At 59.2% G+C, this 24,194-nt stretch overlaps 1 protein-coding gene across 2 annotated transcripts in view; it reads right to left on the bottom strand.

Moving 5' to 3' along the window:
- Positions 1 to 1,216: 1,216 nt before the first annotated feature.
- Positions 1,217 to 24,194, bottom strand: part of ARHGEF17 (Rho guanine nucleotide exchange factor 17) — a 29,228-nt gene continuing 6,250 nt past the window's right edge. Inside the window, exons 2-21 of one of the 2 annotated variants that reach the window (XM_036404196.2) lie at positions 11,011 to 11,088; positions 8,736 to 8,918; positions 8,228 to 8,344; positions 7,860 to 7,952; positions 7,330 to 7,506; positions 7,014 to 7,064; positions 6,671 to 6,780; positions 6,474 to 6,559; positions 6,245 to 6,363; positions 5,801 to 6,014; positions 5,612 to 5,685; positions 5,306 to 5,499; positions 4,941 to 5,197; positions 4,366 to 4,612; positions 4,198 to 4,284; positions 4,046 to 4,113; positions 3,604 to 3,752; positions 3,337 to 3,511; positions 2,449 to 2,691; positions 1,217 to 1,969 (exon numbers count right to left, since the gene is read on the bottom strand). In XM_036404196.2, coding sequence (XP_036260089.1) covers positions 1,779 to 1,969; positions 2,449 to 2,691; positions 3,337 to 3,511; positions 3,604 to 3,752; positions 4,046 to 4,113; positions 4,198 to 4,284; positions 4,366 to 4,612; positions 4,941 to 5,197; positions 5,306 to 5,499; positions 5,612 to 5,685; positions 5,801 to 6,014; positions 6,245 to 6,363; positions 6,474 to 6,559; positions 6,671 to 6,780; positions 7,014 to 7,064; positions 7,330 to 7,506; positions 7,860 to 7,952; positions 8,228 to 8,344; positions 8,736 to 8,918; positions 11,011 to 11,088 — 2,913 coding nt within the window. In that variant the 3' untranslated portion in view covers positions 1,217 to 1,778. The remainder of the gene's footprint in view (positions 1,970 to 2,448; positions 2,692 to 3,336; positions 3,512 to 3,603; positions 3,753 to 4,045; positions 4,114 to 4,197; positions 4,285 to 4,365; positions 4,613 to 4,940; positions 5,198 to 5,305; positions 5,500 to 5,611; positions 5,686 to 5,800; positions 6,015 to 6,244; positions 6,364 to 6,473; positions 6,560 to 6,670; positions 6,781 to 7,013; positions 7,065 to 7,329; positions 7,507 to 7,859; positions 7,953 to 8,227; positions 8,345 to 8,735; positions 8,919 to 11,010; positions 11,089 to 24,194) is intronic. The other variant, XM_036404197.2, reaches the window with a different exon arrangement.

Here is a 24,194-nt window from a genome sequence, read left to right as displayed (position 1 = left end):
GGGAAAAACGGGAACGACAGGAGAGGGGTGGGTGTTATCAGCCCAGCAGGAATTTAAATTAACAAGAAAAAGGGTTGGTTTTGTTTTCTTCCCCATGTGGGCTCGCATGGGGCATCCCTGAGTGCTGCGCCCCGCTTTCCTACCTGTCCTACAGCACACCTTGTCCTGTTCCCTAGGGGACACAGTGGGGACACCTGGTTTCTGTCAGGCCCCCTTCTGTTCCTCTCGGTTTTCCCCAGGACGACCTGGTGTCCCCCGTCCAGCTGTTTGTCCACCCGGGAAGTGCCACGTCCCCATGCCCTGTGGCATAAGGGAGGGAAATCCTGATATCCCCCTCAGGGCTATCCAGGACAGAATAACTGCACCCCAGTGGTGGAAACGGTTTCTTCCTCCCATCGGAGTCTTCATCACCAGTGGCACCGGTGGGTGACATTCCCAGTGACAGCAGTGGGTGGCGGGAGCCGTGCCCGTCCTCACCCTGTCCCTGCCACCCCATCCCGAGGTGAAGGACGAGACCACGCTGGGATCGCTCTGGCACGGGTGACCTTTAATAACAAAGAGCCCCAAGTGACCGAAATCCCCCCCACCCCTTTCCCAAAATATCCTCACCGTCCCAAATATAGCACACGCCCACTCACCCCGCTGACGGACAGACGGATGGCTCCATGTGGGATGGCAGCATTCCTGTCACTCACCCAGCTGTGTGGGATTGGGGACACCCTGATTCATCCCTGCCACCACGGTTGTCACGTCTCCCATGGGGACAACAGGGTGTCCCAATCTGGGAGCACTGATCTCGCCTGGATCCTGGGGTGAAAGCAGGAAAATCGGGGAGAAAAAGGGCGCATGGGGCAGGGCTGGTCCAGCACAGTCTCATTTTTAGGGTGCCCCCCATTGTAAGGGTGGGGGGACAGCCCTGGTGGCTGAAGATGATTGTTCTCATCCAGAGACGCTTCACACGGCAGCAGCGCCTTCATCCCGCTTCCCAGGCTGCAAAATCCCGCTGGGAATCACAGAGAAGGAGGGGGGGGGACACCCAAATTTCCTTCCCTCCTCCCCTCCATCAGCTCCCCCCTCCACCAGCGCGGTCCAGTGGGGTCGGGCTCTCCCGCGGGGCGATGCTCCGGGAAGTTTTAACCCCTCAGGGGCTGGCAGCGCGGTGAAGACGCCCCTGTCCCCTCCCGAACCCCCAAATAAATAAGGATGTTTATATATATATAATATATATATATATTTAAAACAAACGAACAAACGAACAGAGCTGTCTGGGTGCTGGCGATGGAGCGAGCGGGTTAGCGGGAGGCCCGGGCCGGGGGGGACACCGCGGGCGGATTGGGATTGGGATTGTCCCTGGGGTGGTCCCGCGGCGTGGCCGGGGGTCCCGGAGGCCGGGGGGGGTGACGCCCCCCGCCCCGTGAAGCAGGCACACACAAAACCGGAGAGCAAGGCAGGATCCTGGCTGTCGGGCATCCTCCGGCCGCTCCCCAGGGATGCTCGGTACCCTCCTCATCCTCCTCCTCCTCCTCCTCCTCCGCAGCGCCTTCCCGAGCAAACCCCCGCCCCCTCCCCATCCTCTGGAGCCCCCCAAGCGCTGCGGGTCCCCCCCCGAGTCCAGGGGGGCGGCGGGGGCAGCGGGGCTCATCCCCCCAGCCCCGAGCACACAGAGAGCAGCCGGGTCGGAGATGAGAGGTGCTGGGGCGGGGGGCGCTGGGGAGGGGGCCGGGACCCCCCTCTGCACACAGGGGGGGCCGGCACCCCCCGTTCCTGGCCCGGGCAGGTCACGCTCTCCAGAGGAGCAGGTGGTTGGTGCTGTCGTCCCTGCCCACGGTCTCGCTGCTGCTGGTCAGCCGGAAATCCTCGTAGCCGTCGCCGCCGCTGATCACCAACATCTTGGGCTTGGACAGGGCCAGGGCGGGGGCGCGGGGCCGCGACGGGTCTCGTTTCTCCGCCTCGCTCGGCTTCTCGGCCCCTGCCGAGCGCAGAACGCCCCAAACGCTGTCACCTGTGTGCCCACAGCTCCCCCTGGTCCCCGCCAGAGCACCTCAGCATCAGCCCTCCGCCGCCTTCCCAGGCACCACATCCCGGCCCCAAAAACCTCCTCTCATCCCAACAGCCCCTCCCAGCCCAAGCTGGGAAATCCCCAAATCAGCTCCTCCGTCAAAACTGCCAGCTCCCATTCCATCTCCTCCTCCTCCCCATCCCAGCCCTGCCTCAGATCTGGGCCACACTGTCGGAATTTGGGTCTGCCTGGGACATTTGGGGTTGCCCACGCTGCCAGAGGGCAGCTGAGCACCCAGTTTCCCCCACCCTCCACTGCCAGTTTTTCACCCTGGATTTGAACGAGGCAGGAATGCAACGGGGACTCCGACATTTCACTCCCAGCCCCACAAACTCTGGGCACTGCTCCCGGGCAGTGCCAGCACCAGGAGGTGCCACCACCCCACGTACCCGTGTCCCTGGGCAGCGGGAAGAGCACGTCCAAGCCGTCGGGCAGCTCGATGGCCGTCAGGAAGCGCACGTGGCCCGTGTGGCCCTGGGACAGCCCCACCAGCGTGGGGGCCGCCTTGGGGGGCACGGCCAGGGTGAGCACCACGCCGGCGCTGGTCCCGATCCACAGCAGGTCCTTGCAGGCCAGCAGGGCCGTGATCCGCAGGCAGGCGGCCTTGTGCTGCCGGATGATGGCATCCGAGCCTGCCGGGCATGCCCCCTGTCAGTGCCTGGTCCTGCCCCACGGGGCTGGGAACCCCCCACCCGCAGGGATCCACTCCCAGGGGGATCTGTGTGTGCAAATGGGACCTGGGGAAGGCAGCTCACACCCCGCCCCGGATGGTGGCATCACAGTGGGTTGACAGGACAAGGGGGAAGGGCTTCCCACTGAGAGAGGATGTTGGGAAGGAACTCCCTTCCCCAATCCCTGTGAGGGTGGTGAGCCCTGGCACAGATTCCCAGAGAAGCTATGGCTGCCCCTGGATCCCTGGATGTGTCCAAGGCCAGGATGGACATTGGGGCTTGGAGCAGCCTGGGATGGTGGAAGGTGTCTCTGCCATTGCAGGGGGTTGGAATTTGATGATCTTTAAGGTCCCTTCCAGCTGAAACCATTCAGGAATTCCCCGATTCTGTGATTATGGGATTACCGCCCTGCTCCAACACGGCATTATCCATTCCCCCAGGGGCTGCCCTATTTCCACGTGGGATTACCCAGCTGCCTAACACGAGCACAAGGCCTCGTATCTCCTTCCCCAAAGGCAGCATCCTCACTCTCCCAGCACTGGCTCCCTCAGGGCATTTCCCAGGGGTGCTGGCACCCTCTGGAGACGCGTCCTGGGTGTCACTTACCTGCGAGCATCTTGTGCACTGGGGGGGTGATGTCTGCCTCTGCCAGCTGCTCGTAGGTGGTGGCGTGGTACAGCCTGACCTGGGCGCTGCCCTGCAGAGCCACCCACACGCCGCTGCCCGCGCTCACCATGCAGGTGACGCTGCGCCCGCCGTCCTGCCCCACCTGCAGCGTGTGCTGAGGGGACACATGCCACCCGTGATGCCACCAGTGATGCCACCAGCACCCATCACACCTCCCAGAGTGCCCTCCTGCCACCACCCCTGTACCTCCTGTGCCAGCGTGGTGGTGTTGAGGACGATGACTCGGTTTTGGCAGCCGCACCACAGCTTCCCTGCCACCGCCACCATCTTGGTGATGGGGCTCCCTGGTGAGCCCAGTGACAGGGACTTGGAGTTTTGGGGGTCCCAGAAGCGGCCTGAGAGGGTGGGGAGAGTGGGGTGGGTAAGTTAAAGTGTTCCCAAATACAAGTCCAACTCGATATGGACAATGGGGTGTGGTGGCTGAAGACAACTTTCTCCGGGTCACCCCTCAGAGGGGACATAAATTGGTGCCACCATGGGGTTCCAGTGGCAGCAAGAATTCCCACCTCCACCTGCCTCTGAGTGTGGTGTCTCCAGCATCCCTCCAGGTCCCCAGGGGCTGCCCAAGCCACCCTCCAACAGCCACCACTTTGGGGCTGCATTTTTGACATCCCAAATCCAACCTCACCTGCTTCCCGCTGGTACACAACGAGCTCCCCGTTGGCCAGTGACACAAAAACCTGGTTATCCAGGTACCTGTGGGCACAAACCACCTTTGATATCCAGCTGCAGAAGCCCAAAATCCCCAGAGCTGAAAATCCCCCTTCCTTCCCCACTCACAGGATGCACATGACAGCAGCAGCGTGCTGCATCTTCATGCTGTTCTTCCTGTTCCGGATGTTGTCCGAGGACTGGTACACGTGGATGCTGCAGGAGGAGAGCCAAGCTTGAGGCTCCCCCAGGGACTGGCGTGAATTCCACGCAGGAATTCCCACCCCAGGGACCTACCAGCCATCCTCAGTGCCCAGCCACATGGAGCTCTGGTGGGCCTCGGGGTCGAGGCTGAGCAGGTCCTCGAGGCTGCCGCGGGTGAAGGAGCCGCGGCTGGAGCGGCGCAGGGCCCGCCCGTCCGTGGGGCTCTCGCCGCGCCGGCTCTGCCCGTAGGTGCCAGGGATGGGCATGAAGCCAGGCTCCTGCTCCTCCTCCGAGCTCGTCGTCTCCACTGCTGCCTCCTTGCAGCTGGGAATCTCCTCATCTGCGGGGGAGGAAGGAATGGGTCACACCACGACCATCCAACACCCTCCAAAGTCACAGGGAAGAGACCATCATGGGTGATGTCAAGCCCAGGGGATGGCACAGGGATGCCGAGCCCCAAAACCCACGAGGCTTCACCGAAGTCCCCCCATCCCAGCACCACACTGTTGGGCTGATGCCTCTCAACATCTCTTTTCCCAGGTTCAAAAGCCTCCAGCTGCAGATTCCCCCAAGGAATACAAGGCAGGGAGGCCAAAACAGTGCAGCTAGCCATAATTTTGAGGCTAAAAAGTGCATTTCTCCCTAAGCAGGGGCTGGGGAGGACTCACTGCCGAAGCTGGAGGAGATGGTGGAGTGGCTGGCTTGGCTCTGCAGCGTCCCAGAGGGGCTGGGCGAGGACTCATCATCGGTGTCATCGCTGTCAAAGGGCACCAGCTCCCTGTTGCCACCGTCCACGGGCTCCGAGAGCTCCAGCGACGAGCCCGAGATGGAGATGTGCAGGCACGGCTGCGGCCCCGCATCCTCCGGCGGCGGCGCCGGGCCCAGCTCCGCCGAGGGGCTGCCCAGCGGCTCCACACGCTCCCTGCTGCCACCGGGGAGGGAAGGAGCGAGGGAGAAAAGGGAGAGAAACAGCTCCAGCATCGCCCTGACATTGCCCTGAGCCCCCAGCACCGCGGGGCTGGGCATGTCCTACCTGTAGGCGCGCTTGAGGCCGGGCACGGAGGCGATGCAGAGGATCCTGGCGGAGCAGACGGCGATGCAGGCCTCCACCGTGGGCTCCTTGCGGATGCTCAGCAGGCAAACCTGCCCCACGTAGCCGTCGCTGTTGCAAACCCAAACCTCGTGCGAGCTCTCGGGGCTGCCGTGGCTGGGAGAGGCGCAGGAGAACTGCGAGGGAGCAGAAGGTTGGGTTATTCAGGAGGGATGCAGGAGCTGTCTGGCAGCAAGACCACTGGGATGGGGAGGATCTGTGGGGTGCCTGAGCCCAGACTTTGAGTACCTGCATCCCACTCCGCGTCTTCATGATGGGGATGGCTTTGAGGAACTCCGGGTCCAGGCAGTTTTTGCTGGAAGCTGGGAAAATCACATTGGGGGATCAAGAAGTGATGGAGGAAAGGGGTCTGCCAAAGCAGGGTGGGGGGGATGCCAAGCCCACCACCACGTCCAGCTCCCCCCTCCCTGGTGTTACCCAGCTTTTTCTTGGCATCCTCGAAGGCTTGCTCGAAGCCGAGCCGGGCGTCGGGGTTGGGGAATTCGAAGATGAAGGACTCGGTGCCGTCAGCCTTGGTGGTGCTGAGCTCCACCTTGTTGGGGGGGAAGGCCATGCTGAAGGACAGGGATTGCTTCTCCGACAGCTCCCGGTGGATGGCGGCCATCAGGTCCTTGATCACGTCATCCAGGCCCTTGGGACGGGGACACCACTTCAGCTCTCAGGGACGGGCCACCACAAGCCACGTGCTTGATAACCCCCTGTCCATCCCCTGGCATCCTCCAAAAGAGGCTGCCCCAACCTCTTTTGTGGCTTTAGGATGCTTATGGCCACCAGCCCTGCCACAGGCTGTCCCCTCTGGCTGAGGACATCCTATGTGTTCCCACTGGAACATATCCAACCAGGGGACAGCCATCCCCATACCTGGTGGGGGAAGCTGAGGGTTTCTGACAGCTTGCTGACTTGCCCCAGCGTGTTGAGATCTTCATCCAGGCGGCTGATGCTTTTCTGGATGCTCTCCCTGTTGGTGGCCTGCGAGGCACCTGTGTGGGGACACACGCACGGCGCTAACCCCTCCCTCCCTGGCACTACCAGCCAGGGGCAGCCATGGGTTTTGGGGTGAGATGGGACACCCCAGCAGGCAGTGACAGACCTTTGACAATGTCCACATCCTCCAGGGGCAGCTTCCAGAGCAGTTTGTACTTGCTGGCGGTGTCGATCACGCTGGCTGCTGTGTACCTGGGAGGTTGGGGGGGGAACGGCTGAGCTGCACCCACAGCCACATCCCCCTAAAGCCAGGCCAGCTGGCAGAGGCACGCAGGGGGTGTCCCCAAGCCTGGGGATACTCACAGGCTCATGGAGCTGCGGCGGAGCGAGCCTGACTTGCGCTTCAGCGTGGTGCACACCAGCAGGTCCGAGAAGAGGAAGAAGGAGCGGTCCTTCTTCCCACCCACCGCCTTCTGTGGAGCAGTGGGAGACACCAGGAGGTTAGTGACCATCTGTGCCAGTGCTGGGAGAGGGCCCTGCCTCAGTTTCCCCATGTGCTGCCTTGCTCTTCCATCTGTCCGTGCCATCCACCCATCCATCCATCCATAGCCTCCCATGGGCACACAGGCACCCCATCACCTGCACTCACAGCCTCTCACTGCCCACCCAGGGTGTGGTCCCATTTCCCCTCAGATCCCACTCTTACCACTTCCACCACCATCTCCTGGCGCAGGAACCTGCGGAGCGGAGCCTGGAGCTGTGGGGACAAGGAGACCCGTGGTTGGGAAGTCACTGCAAGGAGCTTTGTGGTCTTCATCCCTGCTCCTGCATCCCCCAGCTCAGAAATGGGACTCCAGTCCCTTCCCAAACCCCCAGGGGCCCATAAAAACCAAATGACAATGGGGAAAGCTGCACCTGGAGGAGCAAACAAGTGACCCAAGTGGCCTGGGATGACCCAAAAGAGCAGAAATGAGGACATTTTTGTGGAGCAGGAAAGCCCATGCAAGGCCCCCCCTACATACATCCTCCATCCCTTCGATGTGGGACTCGATCTCCTGCACGATGCGGGCGTTCCTCTCCACCTCCTCGGCGCTCTTCATGCCCTTGTTGATCCTCTCGGCCACCTGCTTGATGTTGCGCTGGGCGTCGATGAGGAAAGGGTGGTCGGGGTGGTCCTCGGGCGTGTGCTTCAGCAGGTCCTGCCAGGGGGGGACACGGCCAGGCTGTCACCTCTGCCAGCACCAGCGTCACTGCCCGAGCCCCTCCCGCGCTGCTCTGGGTGCTGGGGATGGGAACCAGCCCCAGGGAGGGAGGGAGGGGTGGACATGTCCAGCAGAAAGGCTGAGGGTGAGGGGACAGCAGGGGGAGTGTCCTCAGAGTGACCATCTCCAGGAGGGCAGAGCCACGTGCACACCTGGGGACACCAACTTTGTGACAGGGGGTGGGAAAAGGGGTCAGGAGAGATCTGCGAGCCCTGAAAGCTGCGTGGAGGTGAGGAGGAGCCGTGGCCTCCCCCCTGCTGGTGTGACACTGCCACCCCGGTGTCACCCACCTTCACCAGCAGCTCGTATCGCGGGATCCTCTGCACAGGCTTGATCATCAGGTCTGACAGGGCCTGCTTCTCCTTGTTCTCCCGCATGCTTTGCTGCAAAACACCCATGAGGGACAGGGATGGGCCCCTTGGTGGGACACAGTGGGGACACAGCCTCCCACTAAGCCAGGATCACCCATTTTGGTTGGGGGTCCAAACTTCCACACCACCCGCACTGATTCTGGCTCATCCCAAGTGACCCTCTGCAACAAAACCAAGAAGGTGGGGGGGGAATTCCCAGTCTGGCAATAAATTTGCTCCCATTAACTCCCATCCTGCCTGGCTCTAGATGGTGGCCAGGACCTATGGAGGCAGGAGCCAGGACCCACCTCCAGGAACTTCATGAAAGCCGGCCGGGCTTCCTTGGCGATCCTGACGGCGTCCTTGGCGTTGAGGAAGTTATCAATGTAGGCAGAGTAGATGTTCACCAGCACATCCTTGGAGAACTGGGTGGGGGGAAAACAGGGCTAGATCCAGCATCATGGATCACGGGCACGCTGGGAGAGCCTGGAAGAGGCTGCCCCAAGGGTTAACTCTGGCTCTGGGCTGGCGCAGGGAGGGCTCACCCGCCGTCCGCCCACCTCGATTTTTCAGCCCTGACGTTTGTGCTCCCGAGGCAGAAACGCGGAGCTGCAGAGCCAGACGGGAGCAGCAGCTCCCACCCTTATGCTAAGCAGACAGCAGGCCTGGAGATCGTCTCCTGCTCTCCATCCCAGGCCTGCTTGGCCCATCCTTTCATCACTCCCCTGCCTCCTGCTCCCAAACCTCTGCTCTGCGGCCGTGCCCAGGAGTGGGCACACCCACATTCCCGGGGGGAATCGCCCCGCCAGGACCCACCGACTGCACCAGGAGGTCGCCCACTTTCTGCTTCTCGTGCCAGTTCTGCACACAGTCGTGGATCTGCTCCAGGAACTGCTCGTGGTGCTCCAGCAGCTCGGGGATCTGGTCGAAGATCTCGTCCACCAGCGAGGGGTCACAGAGCAGGGAGTTCTCCGGCTGCTTCAGCGGCTTCATGTACCCCTGAGGGCAAGCACAGGCACCGGCATCCATGGAGGTTCCCTCTCCCTCCCCAGCCAGTCTGGATCCCTCAGCTCATGGAAACACGGGCATGGATGGCACCTTGCAGCAGGGGCTTCCTCCAGGGAATGCTGGGACCCATCAGCAGCACCAGACAGGTTTTTGCCACCCAGCCCTCCTGGGTCCCTCAGTGAATCCCCACAGCTGTGTGGGGAGGGGGACAGCCCTGCACAAAGAACGTGCACGGCACAGGATCCTCTGTCCCAGGGCCTCCAGAGCCATCTTTGCTGCCATGAGCCTTCACCACCTCCATCTAGCTTGGAAATCACAGCAACACCGAGATCCAAATGCTGGACTGTTCCTGGTGGGATTTAGGGTGTTTGGAACCAGGAGGGGCTGGCCCAGCAGGGTGCACCCACTGGGTCATGCCCTGGACCACCACACAATGGCCAAGGAGCAATACTCATGGCCAGCAGGTCCTCAGCAGGGCTGGGTGAGTGGCTCTGCTATGAAACCCCTCTCCTCCATCCATGGGGCAGAGCTGCAGAGCAGAGGAGTGCCCCTGGAATGGGAGAGATGGATTTGCAGGGGATGAAGCGGGATGGGGAAGGTCTTCTCAGGCCTTGCCACCCACTCAGTCCAACCAGTACAGGGTGCTGGTGACTGTCAGGCTGTGTGGAGGACCATGGAGCTGAGCAGTGAGGACAGGACCCATCTCCAGTGCCTTCAGACCTCTCCAACCAAGCTGGTCAAGGAGGAGCCACTCCCCAGGGATCACGTTCCTCAAGCTGACACCAGATATCTTGTGGAGACCCAAGTTAGAAGGACCAAATCCATTCTGAGGCTCCTAACTCCCTCCACCCGTCCTACTGTGTCCAGCACCTCCAGCAGGAGCTGGGATGGACTGCACCATGCATTCCCACATCGGGAAGAAGAGCATGGAGACAGTCCTTGCTGCAGCACACAGGGACAGCAGGCAGGGCTTGCCCGTGCACCATCTGGCTTGGCTGCAGGATGGTGCTCCAAGGTGGTCCTTGTCCCATGCTAAGTGCCACCAAGCCATGACAAGGATCCGAGCATCCTGTCCCAGCTGGAGCCCTCAGATCCCTGTCAGAAAGCCAGGTCCCCCCCGTGGCACTGTGTCAGGTCCCACGGACAAGAGCTCAGGCATTAACACCCCGTGGCTCCCAGCTGTGTCCTTCCCACCTCAGAGCATGCAAGGACCATGGGACAGACTCTCTCCATGCCAAGACCAGCAGGGACACCCCCCAATCCCAAACCCTGTACAGCTCCCCCAGAATCAGCCCCAGAGCCAGGGTCCTCATGCCCCTCTAAGCCAAGGTCTGCACTGGCAGCAGCCAGAGGGTCCTCCCCTCCTGCAGGACATCTGTGTCCTCCTTGGGGGCATCCTTTTGGGGCATTTATGGGAAGAGCCCGTGGGATGGAGTGCCCCATGCCCTTGGGGACTGTCACAGAGGTCCCACAGGCGCTACTGCTTTTGCAGAGCTGGGAGTTTGTGGTGTTTCCCCCCCTGCAGGGATGTGGTGGGACAAGCCACACCTCGGCCAGGTGACGTCTGCAGGGCGTTGACCGTCATTAACCTGCTGAAACACCTTCATTAACATCTGAAACGTGGGGTGGACCCTCGGGCCAGGCTGCTCCAGGGGGTTTGGAACCAGCTCAGCAAAAAAAAGCCTGAGAAAAACCTTTGGCTCAGGTCTGCAGGTGACGATCCCAGCAGGGAACGTGAGCACGAGGGAACGGGGGATTGCAGGGGTCCCCCATCGTGGCAGGGCCATCAGCAGATGGGGTGCAACACAAGGAGGAGATTTTGGAAGGCAAGCACGGCAAGAGATGTGGGGACACGCTACCTGCCAGGTGACAACACACTGTGAATGTCACAGGCTCGCTTTGGGCACGGAGGTAACTTGCACACCCCGTTCTTGACACTGCTGTCACAGTTCTGCTCCCGCTGTCCCCAACATGCCCCCGGTGCCACCCAGCTCGTGGCACAGCCCCCAGAGCCAGGATTTGGGGTGACAGGGGGGATCCTGGGGGAGCTCTGGGGTGTCACACCCCGGCCACGCCACCTTACCTGCATCAAGGTGCGCAGGGACTCCACGTAGGACTGCTCGGTGTCCAGCAGGGTCATGATGACGTGTTTCCTCATGTCCTGCCCGGGGAGAGAAGGCACACGAGAGGTTTTGGGGTGAGGCGGGCCGGGGGAGCTGCGTGCCGGGGCTGCCTGCGCACCGGAGAGCCCGGCTGGCGTCCAGCTCCCCTGCGCTGCCTCTGCAGCCCGATGGAGGAATCCGGGAGGATTAGGAAGTACATGACACCGAGCGCACAGACGCCTGGTTTCCTCCGCGGCCGCGTCAGGAGCCCGCCCTGGAGCTCACAGCCCTACATGGGTCGGAGCCGGAGCCCTCTGGAGCTGCTCCGAGCGGACCCGCAGGAATTCGCCTCCCGCCCAGCACCCCGGGCACCCTGGGGCAGGACCATCGGCGGGGTGGTGGGGAGCCCTGGGAGGCAGATGGGTCGGGGTCTCCTTGGCTGTGGGGCTCAGGGACCCCTCCTGTGTGCGCTGCCTGCAGCTCAGCCAGGGGGGCCAGCGCTCCAGAGCCCAGGGCGCGAGACACCCCAAAGGTTTTGGGTGTGAGGTGTTCCAAAGGCTCTGGGAGCGGGGACACCCCAGAAGTTCTGGGTGTGAAATGCTTCAAGGCTGTTGGGTGGGAGACACCCCAAGAGATTTCGGTGGCAGATGCCCCAAGGGCGCTGGGATGCAGAAATGCTCCAGAGGTGCAGTGACACCCCAGAAGTTTTGTGTTTGGGTACACCCCAGAGATTCTGGGTGCAGAGACACCCCGAAGGTTCTGCATGGGAAGGAGAGACTCCAGGTGCAGAGACATCCCAAAAGCTTTTGCTGCAGAGATGCCCCTGGGTGCACAGATACCCCAGAAGTTTTCCATGTGCAGAATCACCAGAGACCCTGGATGTGAGACACCCCAGATGTCCTCAGTCTTTTGGGATGAGCCCCTGGACACGTGGGGCCATGTCCTCCCCAGTGGGGACACAATGAGCTGTGAAGCTGCTCTGCAGCCACAGGGAGAAGTTTGGCCATCCTCACCATGGAGAGAGCCCACCATGGCCCTCGTGGTCCCCAGGGAGCAATGGAGAGGGATCCTGACCAGATCCCAGGACAGAGCTGTGCCTCAGTTTCCCTGCTCCCCAGCAGTGGAACCAAGCACCGAGGAAACTCTTGTCTAGAGCCAAATACTGGTGACGGGTCCAAGGCTCTCCAGGAACCAGGAAACCATGGTGATACTGGGAACACCAGCTGAGACCTCCCCACTCGGTTAGAGAGCTTAGGAACACTCTCACTGCTGGATTAATTAGCTGTAATTACGGATGAACGGGCGCTCACTGGAGGATGGAGCTTAGGGGAATCTGATGCCCCAAACTGCCTCAGTTTCCCCAACCCTCACCCAGCCTGCAGTTCCCTGCTGGTCCTTTTTTTCCTGGAGCTGTCCCAGGGTCAGACCCAGGAGCTGCCCAGGCTCAGCTGCTCCAGCAGCAGTGGGGAGACGCAGGATAAGGCCCAACTGTTGGCAAGGGGATTTTTTCCACCCTTACAGCACCAGTATTACCCCAGCAGGGGCAAATTCCCACTGGGATGAACAGAGCTGGGGCAAAGCCACCCATGGGCAAAGGCAGGATGTCCCCCACTGCATTCCTCACGCCAGCAAAGCCTCTCTGCTGGGGGGCTGAAGATGCTTCAGCCCCCATCTGCTCTCCCTGGGGACGCCCCCCCCTCACCCTGGCCTCATCCTGCTCGGCACCCCCGGGATCAGCCCCTGGAATTGGGGTATTTCCCACCATCCGACGCCTCCGCCGTGTAAATCGGTGCTGGGGGGGTGGCGGCAGCGATGGCTCCAAGCCCCCCATCACCCCCTCCGGGCGGGAGCATCCCGGGGGTGTCGAGCCGAGGATGAGGATGAGGACGGAGGCACGGGGATGAGGATGAGGATGGAGGCACGGTTGCCATGGCGGCGCAGACCCCACAGGTGCCGGGTATCGCACACGTGTCCGATCGTGACGCATCCCCGCGCCCCCGCCTCGGCCCCGCATCCCCCCGGCGCCCCTCCGGGACCCCCGGGGCATCACCTCGGTGCCGCCGCGGCTGCCGCAGCCCTTGTCCGGCAGCTCCTCGGCCGCGCCGCTGAGCCCGGAGGTGGCGAAGGCCGCGTCGATGCCGTCGCCGATGTCCCGCATGTCCTCCAGCGCGATGGTGAACTGCGCCAGGGTCCTCACCATCTGCAGCATGCGGCTCCCGGGGGTCGGTCCGTCCCTCGCGGCCCAAGGAATGGCGCAGAAATCCCCTCCGTGTGCCTCACCTCCCTGCCGCTATCCCCAGGTGTCCGCCCCGAGCGGGATCGCTGCGCCGGGATGCGGCGGGGAGGGGAATAGGAGCGGGGCGCTATTTATATCGCCGTGGATGTGGAACCGGGGGGATGTATGGAAAGATGGAAACCCTCCCGCAGAGCGGCAGCGGGGCTGCCAGGCTGCCAGGCTGCGCCTGCGTCCGCGGCCACGCCAGGGCCCCCGGCCCCCGGAGCGGGCCAGGCACGGGCGGGAGGCTGAGCCGAGCCCACACAGACACGCAGGGATGCAGGCAGGGCCGGATCCCGCCGAGGGATGCGGCTGGAAAGGCTTTGCCCAGCGAGGATGCTGCGGGGGAGATGGTGCTTTCCTGGGGCATGGGATTTTTAGGGATGGGGGACGCACGGGTGATGCTGGGGTGCTCAGGGATCTTGCAGGCAGGGAAACTGAGGCACGCCCCCTTCTCCCCACGGCATCACCACCTCAGCACCCACATCCCTGCTGGCCGGGTGATGCATCCTGCCCAGATCTGTTTGTAACGCTCCCCTCCTGCTTCGTTAATTAAATCTAATTAGCCGCTCACCCCGTTTCCACAGCAACGGCGTGCAGCAGGGCTGCATCCTCTCAATTGCAGCCAGTAAATTTCCTCTTGGAAGTGAGGATGATGAGCACCCCACCCCGGGAAGGCAGAGAAAGGACCCTCGGGACAGGTCTTGGGAGCTGCAGGAGCTGCCAATGCACCCAGGGATCAGGCGGAGGGAATGCTAATTGCACCCAGGTAAGAGGCTGCTCTCAAGGCAGCAGCAGCTCCTGCTCCCACAACTGCAGTGCCCTGGTCATCCCAGCTGTTGGAATGCTGGGTTTATTTGGTTTGCAATCCCAGACCTGAGCTCTTCTGGGATCCAATCCCAGACCCATTTCTGATGTAATCTCAGATTCCTTTAGGCTGCCATCCTAGAACCAGTTTTGTTGCAAGCTTGGATCCATCTGCATTGCAATTCCAGAGCCATCTGGATTGAAAACCTGGGCTGTTCTGAGCTCCAGTCCCAGATTCATTTTGGTGCTAACCCCAGTCACATTTGGGCTGCAATCCCAAACCCATCTCAATTGCAATCCTGGGCATATCTGCATTGCAATCTGGGATCCAATAGGGATAAAATCCTGGGCTCTGACAGAATCCTATTGCAAACATGCTTCTGTTGCAATCTCTGTTTTATTTGGGCTCCAATTCCAGACTAATTTCTGTTGCAATTCCAGATCCATTCGGGTTCCAATCCCAGAGCAACATGGGTTGCTAATCTAGATCCATCTGGATTCCAGTTCCAGACCCTTCTGCTTGCAGTCCTGGGTGCTTTTGGGTTGTAATCCCAAACCCACCTGGGTTGCAGATCCAGGCCCAGCGGGGCTGCAACACTCTGGGTAGCAATCCCAGACCTGTTTATTTGCCATCCTGGGCCCATTTGGGTTCCAACTCCAGACCTATACAGCTGTAATCCCAACTCCATTCCTTTGCAATTCCAGAACCATTTGGGTTGCAATCCCAATCCCGTTCCTTTTACAATCCCTGGTTCATTTGAGCTGCAATCCCAATCCCATTCCTCTTGCAATGCAGGGTTCATTTGAGCAGCAATCCCAATCCCATTCCTTTTACAATCCCTGGTTCATTTGAGCTGCAATCCCAATCCCATTCCTCTTGCCATGCAGGGTTCATTTGAGCTGCAATCCCAATCCCATTCCTTTTACAGGTGGTCCAATTCCCGGTTCACTTGGGTGGCAATCCCAATCCCATTCCTCTTGCAATCCTGCACCCAACAGGGGTGCAAACCTGGGTCCAACTGCATTGCAATCTCAAATTCATTTGAGCTGCAATCCCAATCCCATTCCTATTACAATCCCAGGTTCATTTGGGTTACAATCCCAATCCCCTTCCTTTTCCAATCTCTGGTTAATTTGGGTGGCAATCCCAATCCCATTCTTCCGCCAATCCCGCACCCACCAGGGATGCAAACCTGGGTCCCACCGCATTGCAATCCCCAGTCCCTCTGGTTTGCAATCCCATTCCCGTTCCTGTCCCGGTCCCTGCCCGGTCCGGCCCCAGCTGGCCCCGGCGCTGCCGTGACCCGGCGGCTCCGCCCGCAGCCGCTCCCCGAGCCCTCCCCCGGGACCGCCCGGTCCCTCCATCGCAGCCGAGCCTTTCCCGCTCCCCTTGGATCATCCCTTCATCCCACCCAGCGTGTCCCTGGAACGCTGCAAGGGGACTCGCACTCCTGCTGCGCCTTCCTCCCGTGGGTTCGGATCCCTCGGGATGTGACACGGGACGGCTGCGGAAGGGTTAAACCCGTCCTGCCCGGCGCAGGGAAGGAGCCAGGCCGAATCCCGCTGTTCTCTCGGGGGTCCCCTCTCCATCACCCCGGGATGCGAACCCCGCAGCGATGCCGGGCAGCCGAGCCCGGACCCCCCTGCAGGCGGCCCGCAGCCCACAGGAAATTCCTGGGAGTGTTTGGCCACTCCAACAGCGCTGCCTATTTTTAGGGCTGTCTAAAATATGAGCCGGTTATTTTTAGCAGCGCGGCTCTTTGTAAACACCTTTAGATTTCCTTTCGGACCAGCCCCTGTTGGTTTTTTTTTTTCCCAACCTGAGCGTTTCCTCTCCCAAAACCCCAAACCCTCCTGGGAAATGCGTGCCAGTTCCTTGGGATGGAGCCAAGGGACTCATCCTCATCCCAAGGCTTGTGCCAGCGTGGCAAAATGCTCCTGAAAACCCAAAGATGGAGAGGATCTGGCACCAGGGGTTTGGGGGTGATTCAGCAGCACCCCAAACCTGGGATGGGGGCCAAGGAAATGCCTTTTCCCCCAGCTTTCCCTCTGTCACTGGAAATACAGCCCTGAAGAAGGATGGGAACTCTTCCATCTTGATTTATTTTATTTTTGAACTAGGCTCAACCTAGGAGCAACCCCATCATTTCTCTTTTCCCTGCACAGGAATATCGATGCAGGAGGAGTCTGAGCATCCCCAGGGATTCGAAAACATCCTAAAACATTTGGAAAAGGCCATGGCATATTGCGTCCTGCCTCCACCCCCACAAACAAAGAGGCATGGATGGAGGAAAGTCCTAAAACATCCATTTTTTAAACAAACAAAGGCCAAAGGGAGAGTAGGAATGTACATTCCATGAGGGATCACAGCCATCACAGAGATTCTGGCCCTGGAGCCCCTGCACACATCAGTGCATGGAATGATGATGATTCCAGCCACTCTGAGGACTCGCCCCACTGTCCCAAACCCTGGTGGATCGGGTCAGTGTGGGAGGGCGTTCCTCCTGCTGTCACCCCACGTCTGGGATGCTAAAATCACATCCCATGGCAAGGAGGATCTCTGTGTCCCCAGAGATCATCCCAAAATTCCCACACCCACAGCACTCAGTGTTTCTCCCTTTCTTTGGTGTAAACTCACCCAGCCACAGCCTGAGTGAGCTGCAGCAGGGATTTTGTCCCTGAGACCCTGGTCTGGGGCAAAAATATCCAGATTTAGGGGGAAAAATGGAGTGTTTTAGACCACTTTGGGAGTGGGATTTGCTGCTCAGGGCCTTCCTGCAGCTGCTGAAGGAGGAGCTAACCCTGCCTCAAGCAAAATTATTCCCACCCCTCCAAAACATGCCAAAATTTAAAGAGTAAATAAATACAAGTTGTTTTTCCCTCAATTACAGCTTGTTCCTGCTGCCAGCTCCTGATGGGAGATTCTCTAGGGTGTCACAGGAGGGTTGTGCTAGGAGGTACATGAATCTTGGCACCTCCTTGAAACCAGCATTCCCAGTTTGAAAGAATCTGGAATTTCTGCACCTTTTCTTTCCCTGCATGCTTGTTCCCAGGGTAGATCCCACTAGAGGGAGCTGGGACATAGTGGGAGCCACTGGTCCGCGGGGACAGTGAACGGTGAATTCCCAAGCTTGACAATTTTAACACATCCTCAGCTCTGTTTCTACCAAAACTCCAGAAAGAAAAGTCTTGGAAATAAGCTGGACCGGCTTCCATCCATCCCAATGCAATGAGCAAACACCTCTGCAACAAACAGCATCGTCCTGGCATCTAAAACTTCCTCGTGCAGCCAGAAAAGCCCCTGGCTGGCACCATCTCCCAAAACAGGATGATGCTATTCCATCCAATCCTGTATTGCCTCCATCACTCAGCCTCTGGCAGGAAATCACTCGAGGGGAAAAAAAAAATCACATTCTGTCCTCTTGGGAAGTATTAAAGCAGGAGGTTGGATTGGGTTTTGTAGGGTTTTCAAACCTAAGCAGCCTTTCCCTTGGGATCAGTGATGCTCTGCCCTAAGTCCCACAAATGCCATAAAGCTGGAGGATGGCAGCCACTGCCATCCCTGGGTGCCAACCACCTCCATTCCATGGTGCCAGTCACCTTTTTGGGGCATGCCAGCCCATCCCTGGGTACCAACCACCGCCATCCCCGAGCACAAGTCACCTCTTTTTCCAGGTGTCACCTCATCCCTGGCTTCCAATCCCTCCCTCTCTCCTGGGGAAGCCACTGCCATGGGAAGAGGAGGACCTGTGGCACAGCAGAGGGAGCCTGCCTGACGCCGTAGGGAATCACATCCGGGGCTGCTTTCCCTCCCTGCCCAGCCTCTCCCTGCTCTCCCACGGGTAAGGAAAGTCCGAGCTGCTCTCCAAAGAGTAACTTCTTGAAAGGAAATAAGAGCATAAATCAGCAGCTCTGATTCAGCCCTGCTTCAGTTACTAATAATATTCCCGTGTTTATTCACAGGCCCGGGGCTGGAGATGTTTGCTTTTCCCTCGGCCGCGGTTTTTCCCAGGCTCCCAGCTCACAGAGGAGCATTGATTTGGTCAGGGATGCTCCCATGGAGAAACCTAGCAGCACCACCTCCTCTGGGATGGGGAGGATGAGGAGGAGGAGGAGGAGGAGGAGGAGGAGGAGGAGGAGGAGGAGGAGGAGGAGGAGGAGGAGGAGGAGCAGGGCAGCTTCAGCCCCAGCGCATGGGAATTCAGTTGTTTTCCCTTCTTGGACTTCTCGGCTGCGGTGATTCATCCCGGGAGGACACGGCCTGGCTGCAATTCTGCTTTTAAAGTGTGAGAGAAAAAAATGGGAATAAAAAATAAAGGAGTTGGGGCAAGTTTTCCAAGGCAGGGTTGAAGGATGCTGGGCATCCCTGTGCTGCCCAGGGGAGCAGCAGTGCTGGGAGCAGTGCCAGTGGGATGGGGAAAGGGGAGCTGCAGGAGACTCATCTCCCAAAGCAACAAAATTTCCTCCTCTAAATGCACAGTGGGGCTTTTCCTGTGGGATTTTCACTAGAAATTTTCACCAATGGCACTGGGGTGTGGGGTTCTCCCCTCTGCCAAAATCTGAAGCTCAGGATTGTGCTGGTGCATCTCCTGCATCCTCCCTGTGCTGCTGGCAGCACCCCATGGATCCCCCCTCTCCATGCCCCCCTTCCCACCCGGGCTGGAGATGCTCACCCCAATTTAACCCTCCCCAGCTACCATCCATCCCCTGGCACGTCTGCAGGGCCCTGACAAAAGCAGTGGTCCAGGGCAGAGCTGGGGGCTTGTGGTCCCCCGTTTGCTGCCAGCCTTTGCCGAGTCCTGGAGCAACTTTCACCAAATATGGAAGGTTTTTTTTGCCTCCGGTTTTCGGCACGCAGGCCACGGCCCAAGAGCGCAGCTTTCCAGATGCTGAGGTCAGCCCAGCTCTTCTTCCCTCCCCCTGCTCCTTCCCTGCTGCCTCCCAGTGGGCTTGGCCCTGCACCCACCAGGACAGGAGCAATTCCACCCCCTCAGCTCACTGGAATCCCTGGATCCCCCACCAGCATCCTCTGCTGCTGGCACAAGCCTGACCCCACATCCCACTCCACCCCAAAAGCAACGGTTATGAGGATTTTGGGGGACAAGGAAGCCAGGGAGAGGGGTACCCAGTGCTGGCACTCCCTGGCATCACTGCTGGATGCCAGCCTGGCATCCAGGTGGGTGGGAGGTGCCCTGGCTGCCTGCTGGAATGGGGCCAGAAGTCTTGGGACAGCCAGGAGGGAGCCAGCCTGGCATGCAGGGAGTGATGGGCACAGGAGCTGTTTGGTACCCAGGAGATGATGGGGATGCAGGTCTCCACGTGGAGCCAGAACTCCAAGCCCACCTGAAGCCAAGAGGTATCCAGGAGTCAAAGATGATGGATGCTCAGAAGCCGATGGCTGCTCAGGAGCTACCCTGGAGTCCACGGGCACCCAGAAGCCAGTGGGGACTCCCTGGGTACCCAGGAGCTGATGGATGCCCAGAATCCCAAAGAGACTCTGGGCACCCATGGATCCACAAGCACAAAGGAGCTGAAGGACACCCAGGAGCCAACAGACACTCACAGGCATCCAGAGGCCATGGGCACCCAGGAACTGATGGATGGCCAGCATCCAACAGGTACCCAGCAGTCCACGGACACCCAGAAGCCACTGGGCACCCAGAGGGGATGGGGATGCAGGAGCTGATGGATTCCAAGGATCCAACAGGTGTCAGGACACTCACAAATCCAGAAGTAACCACAGGCCCCCATGAGCTGATGGCCCCCCAGGTGCCATGGGCACCCAGAAATGTCATCCAGCTGCTGACAGATAGCCAGGAGCTGACAGATGGATTCCTAGGACCAAACAGGTGCTAGAAGTCCGTGGGCACCCACAAATCCACAAGCACCCAGGAGCTGATGGACACCCAGAGGAGGCAGGAGACCTGACCACCCCATTCCATGCCCCTGCCAGGATCTCTCCTGTCCCTCCTGCCTGGATCCATGCCTGGAAGCAGCTGAGGTACAGCCACCAGCCCTCACCCAGCTGTGCCCCACAGCCTCCCAGCTCCTGGTGCTCCCCTCACCCTGCTGCAAGCAGGGATCTGGGGAGGGGGGGGAAGCACAGACCTCGCCAGGAACGCCCACAGCCCACGTCACATCACAGCCGGGGCGAGAGGTGACAGCTTTCCTGCCCTGTCCCTGTCACAGCACACCCTGGGGTGAGGGGAGAGGGGAGCAGGGGGGGTTCAGCATCCACTGACCTGCGCCAGGTTTGCACGATGGAGGGACGAGCTCCCTCTCCGCTCACCGAGGCTCTGAGCCATCTACATCCCATCTCACCGGGGTTTTGGGCAAGCCAAAAAGCACCGAAAGGACCAAACCCGATCCCCTACCGCTAGCGACGGTGTTTCTGCCGAGGGGTCAGGATGAAACTCTTCCAAAAAAAAAAAAAGAGCAAGAAGAGGGATGCCAAATCAGGGCAGGCCAGCGAGTCTGCTGCTACTCCAGCTAAAAAAAGCAGGAAACCATATCCCAGGCTCGGAGATGCCAATCTTCCCATGCAAACAACTCCCTTTTTGTTTTTTTTGGAGAGTATCAGAGGGCTCAGGAACAGCCAGTCACAAATAGCAACTCCACGGCACCACCAGGAAACCTTCTCCAGCCCCGTGCAGGGATGCTGGTGGCCCCACAGCAGGCTGGTGGCTTCTCCAGGGGGCACCTGGTGGTGGCTGTCCCCTCCCTGGGATGGTGACTCCTCCAGAGGAAACCTGGTGGTGGGTACTACCACGAATGTCCTTTTCCCAGCACATCCATGCAGGGATGTCCTGCTGGGGCTCACTGGTGTCCTGGATGTCACTGGTGGGGTGGAAGGTGGCGGTGGCCATCTCCTGGTTCCCAAAAAGGGATGTGCCTGGGGTTTCTAGGACAATGCAGGACACAGGGGTCACACAAGCCCAGCATCTGCTCCCTCCAATCCTTCCACCACTGGGATTAAAGGGATTCTACTCAAAATACCCTGCACAAGGTACAGAGGAGCAGCAGGCTTGGGGACAGCCCCCAGCTGCACCCAGGCATGGTGGTGATGAGGGCAGGAACTGGGATCAGCCTCCTCTTCCCCCGGAAGCCAAGTGGCTCCAACGGGAATTCGCACAAAGAGGGAGTTACTGGAATACTTCTACCCAGATGCTGATTTTCCTTCTCCTTCCCATTGGCCAGGCTGCAGTTCCCAAAGAACCAAAAGCAAACACACTATTTTTAGAGAAGAGTTCATTTACTGGAGCCATTCCCTTTGAAATTCCTCACTCATCCTCTCCATGGAAACCAAGGGAGTCCGGAGAAACAGCCCCACCGGGACCAACCATCAGAGCTTTAAAAAGAGCCACGTTGAGGGAGAGGGGGTGGAAGTGGCTGATTTTTCCTCACTGGACACATCCAGGCCTGGAAGCACCATGGTGGAAATGGCAAAGCTTTTGTTTTAGTGGGCTCTGTCTGTGCAAGCCTTCAGGAGGAGACATCCTGGAAGATGGACCAGGTTCTCTTGGAAAATCATGCCTGGAGACTGTTGTCCTGGATAGGTGGTGGGAATGGGTGGAGGGGGATGGCTGGATGAGAGCATGGACATGGATGGAGGTTGATGGAGATGGGAGGAGGTGGATGAAGATGGATGGATGGATGGATGGATGGATGGATGGATGGATGGATGGATGGATGGATGGATGGATGGATGGGAGGATGGGAATCTCCTTCCCTGTTTTCCAGGAGGATGAGAGTCTCCTTTTCCCTGTTTTCCAGGAGGATGAGAGTCTCCTTTTCCCTGTTTTCCAGGGCATGCCCTGAGAGAAAAGGAAACTGTACCAGCCAAACCCCAGTGCTGCCTTGCTGCACCTTCCCTTCGTGTGAGGGCACCTCCTTCTCCATCCTGGATTTAGGAGAAGTTCCTGCTGGAGCTCTGAGGCTGTGGGATGCCCCATGGGACCTGCTGTGACCAGGTGAGGGAGCTCAGCAAGGGGAGACCTCTCTGGACACTCCGATCACACAGGGATCAATATCCAGGGGAAAGCTCCCTCTTCAGAAATACCCCTGGGAAAGGCTCTAAATCAGAGAGTGAGAGAATCACAGAGCGGTTTGGACCAGATGGCACCTTAAGTTCATCTTGTTCCTACCCCCTGCCATGGGCAGGGACACGTCCCACTAGAACAGGTTGCTCCAAGGCCCACCCAGTCCGGCCTTGAACACTTCCAAGGATTCCACAACCCTTGCAATACTGGATTAAGGCTGCAGGAACAAGCCCTGGGAAGCTCTGAGCTTCCATCCCAGCTGGGTTTGGCAGGAGGTTACCTGGAGGTTACATCACAGGGAGGCCGACCTGCTGCTTCCCTGGCAAGAGCAGATGGAAGAACAAGGCCACCTCCTCCCAGGAGCTTTGGAGGCATGTGATTTTCCATGGAAAAGCCCAGGCATCTGTGCACAGATGCAGGCAGGGTGCAGGCAGGCTGCCAGTGCATCTCTGAGAATGCATCGCAGCACCAGGGCCCTCTCCATACCCCATGTGTGCATCCCTGCACCAGGGACCTCTTCCCTGAATAATATTAGTTATTTAGAAATGTCACTAGGTGCACAGCCTCATTTTGGGGACCTGCCAATGTCCCCAAGGCAGCACCAGCCGAAGCTCCAGGAGGTTCCTCATTAACCCATTTTAATTATAATGCTCGATGGTTTCATAGCACTTTCCAGCCCATGACCAGAGAAGACAAAAAGACTAAACCTGAACTGGTCCATCAGGCAAAAAATGCTGCCAAATATCCCCCAGATTCCCTTTGTGAGTGTCCCTGTAGCATGCCCTCTCCATACCCCCTGTATGTGTATCCCTGCACTCCAGGACTGGGCATGCACGCAAATCCCAGGGATTTCCCTGGATGCACAAGCTCCAGAAGCAGCCTCTCCCTCCGTGCCCACCCCAGCCCCAGGGAGCTGCTGGTGCATCCCAGCTGCAGCACTGTGGGTCCCTCCAGAGGCTGGGAGCCCATTCCAGCCTCCCACCCTGGCTGCAGTGCCTGGATCCTGCCAAGAGCCTGACCTTTGGATCAGGCCAAGGCCAGCCCCCGGCACCAGCTCAGCCCAGGGCTAACCCTGTCCCTCCAAGCCTGGATCCTGCCCCACACCACCAGCACAGGCCTCAAAGGATGCACATCCCACGTGGATCATCCCCCCTCCCCTGGTGGATCTTGCTGCCTAATTAATTAGAGGCTTTTAATTAAAGTGGAGGGGACAAGGGACAAAGCAGCCCTGTTCAAAGAGCTGGCAGTGAGGAAGGGAAGGGGCAGAAATGGGCAGAGTTAAGGGGATTTTGGCAACAGGGAAAGGAAGAGACAAAAATGGGCAGAGATAAGGGGATTTTGGGCACTGGGGAAGAGTAAAAATCGGGCAGAGTTTAGGGACTTTGTTAGCAGGGGAAAAAAAGAGGTGAAAATGGGCAGAGTTAAGTGAATTTTGGCACTGGGGAAGGAAAGAGGTAAAAAATGGGCAAAGATAAGGGATTTTGGCACAGGGGAAGGAAAGAATAAGAAATGGGCTAAGATAAGGGACTTTGGCAGTGGGGAAAGAAAGAGACAAAAATGGGCAGAGTTAAGGGGATTTGGGCTGGGTCACCCCCCTGGCCCCGTGCCACTGATCCCAGGGTCAATCCATGCCACTGACAGGCAGCATCCCCTGATCCCAGCCAACTTCTCCCTGCTCCATCCCACATCCCACCTCTCTGAAGGGCTGCCTCAGTTTCCCCCCACCCCAGCATTTCGCTGAGCACGGCAGATCCAGGGACACAAAACCTGGGCAAACCATTGGAGCAGGGAGAGGAAAGCCAAGATTTGCCCACTCCCACCTCACCCCTTGCAGCTGCTTTAATTAATTAGAGATTTCCAGTAACACCAAAAAACCACAAGATAACTCCCAGCCACAGCCCCAAACCTGGGGATTCACACAAGTGGAACAGAGGGAAACTGAGCCCAAAGATGACAAACTTCAGGAATATATGGCCAGTGCATGGATCCGACCTCTGAGCTGTCCCCACAGTGAGGAGGAGCCTCTGGAGGAGGGGGGATGAGC

This window comes from Molothrus ater, chromosome 2 (genome assembly GCF_012460135.2).
Source record: "Molothrus ater isolate BHLD 08-10-18 breed brown headed cowbird chromosome 2, BPBGC_Mater_1.1, whole genome shotgun sequence".
NCBI classification, from domain to species: Eukaryota; Metazoa; Chordata; class Aves; order Passeriformes; family Icteridae; genus Molothrus; species Molothrus ater.
This window is presented reverse-complemented; position numbering and strand designations above follow the sequence as displayed.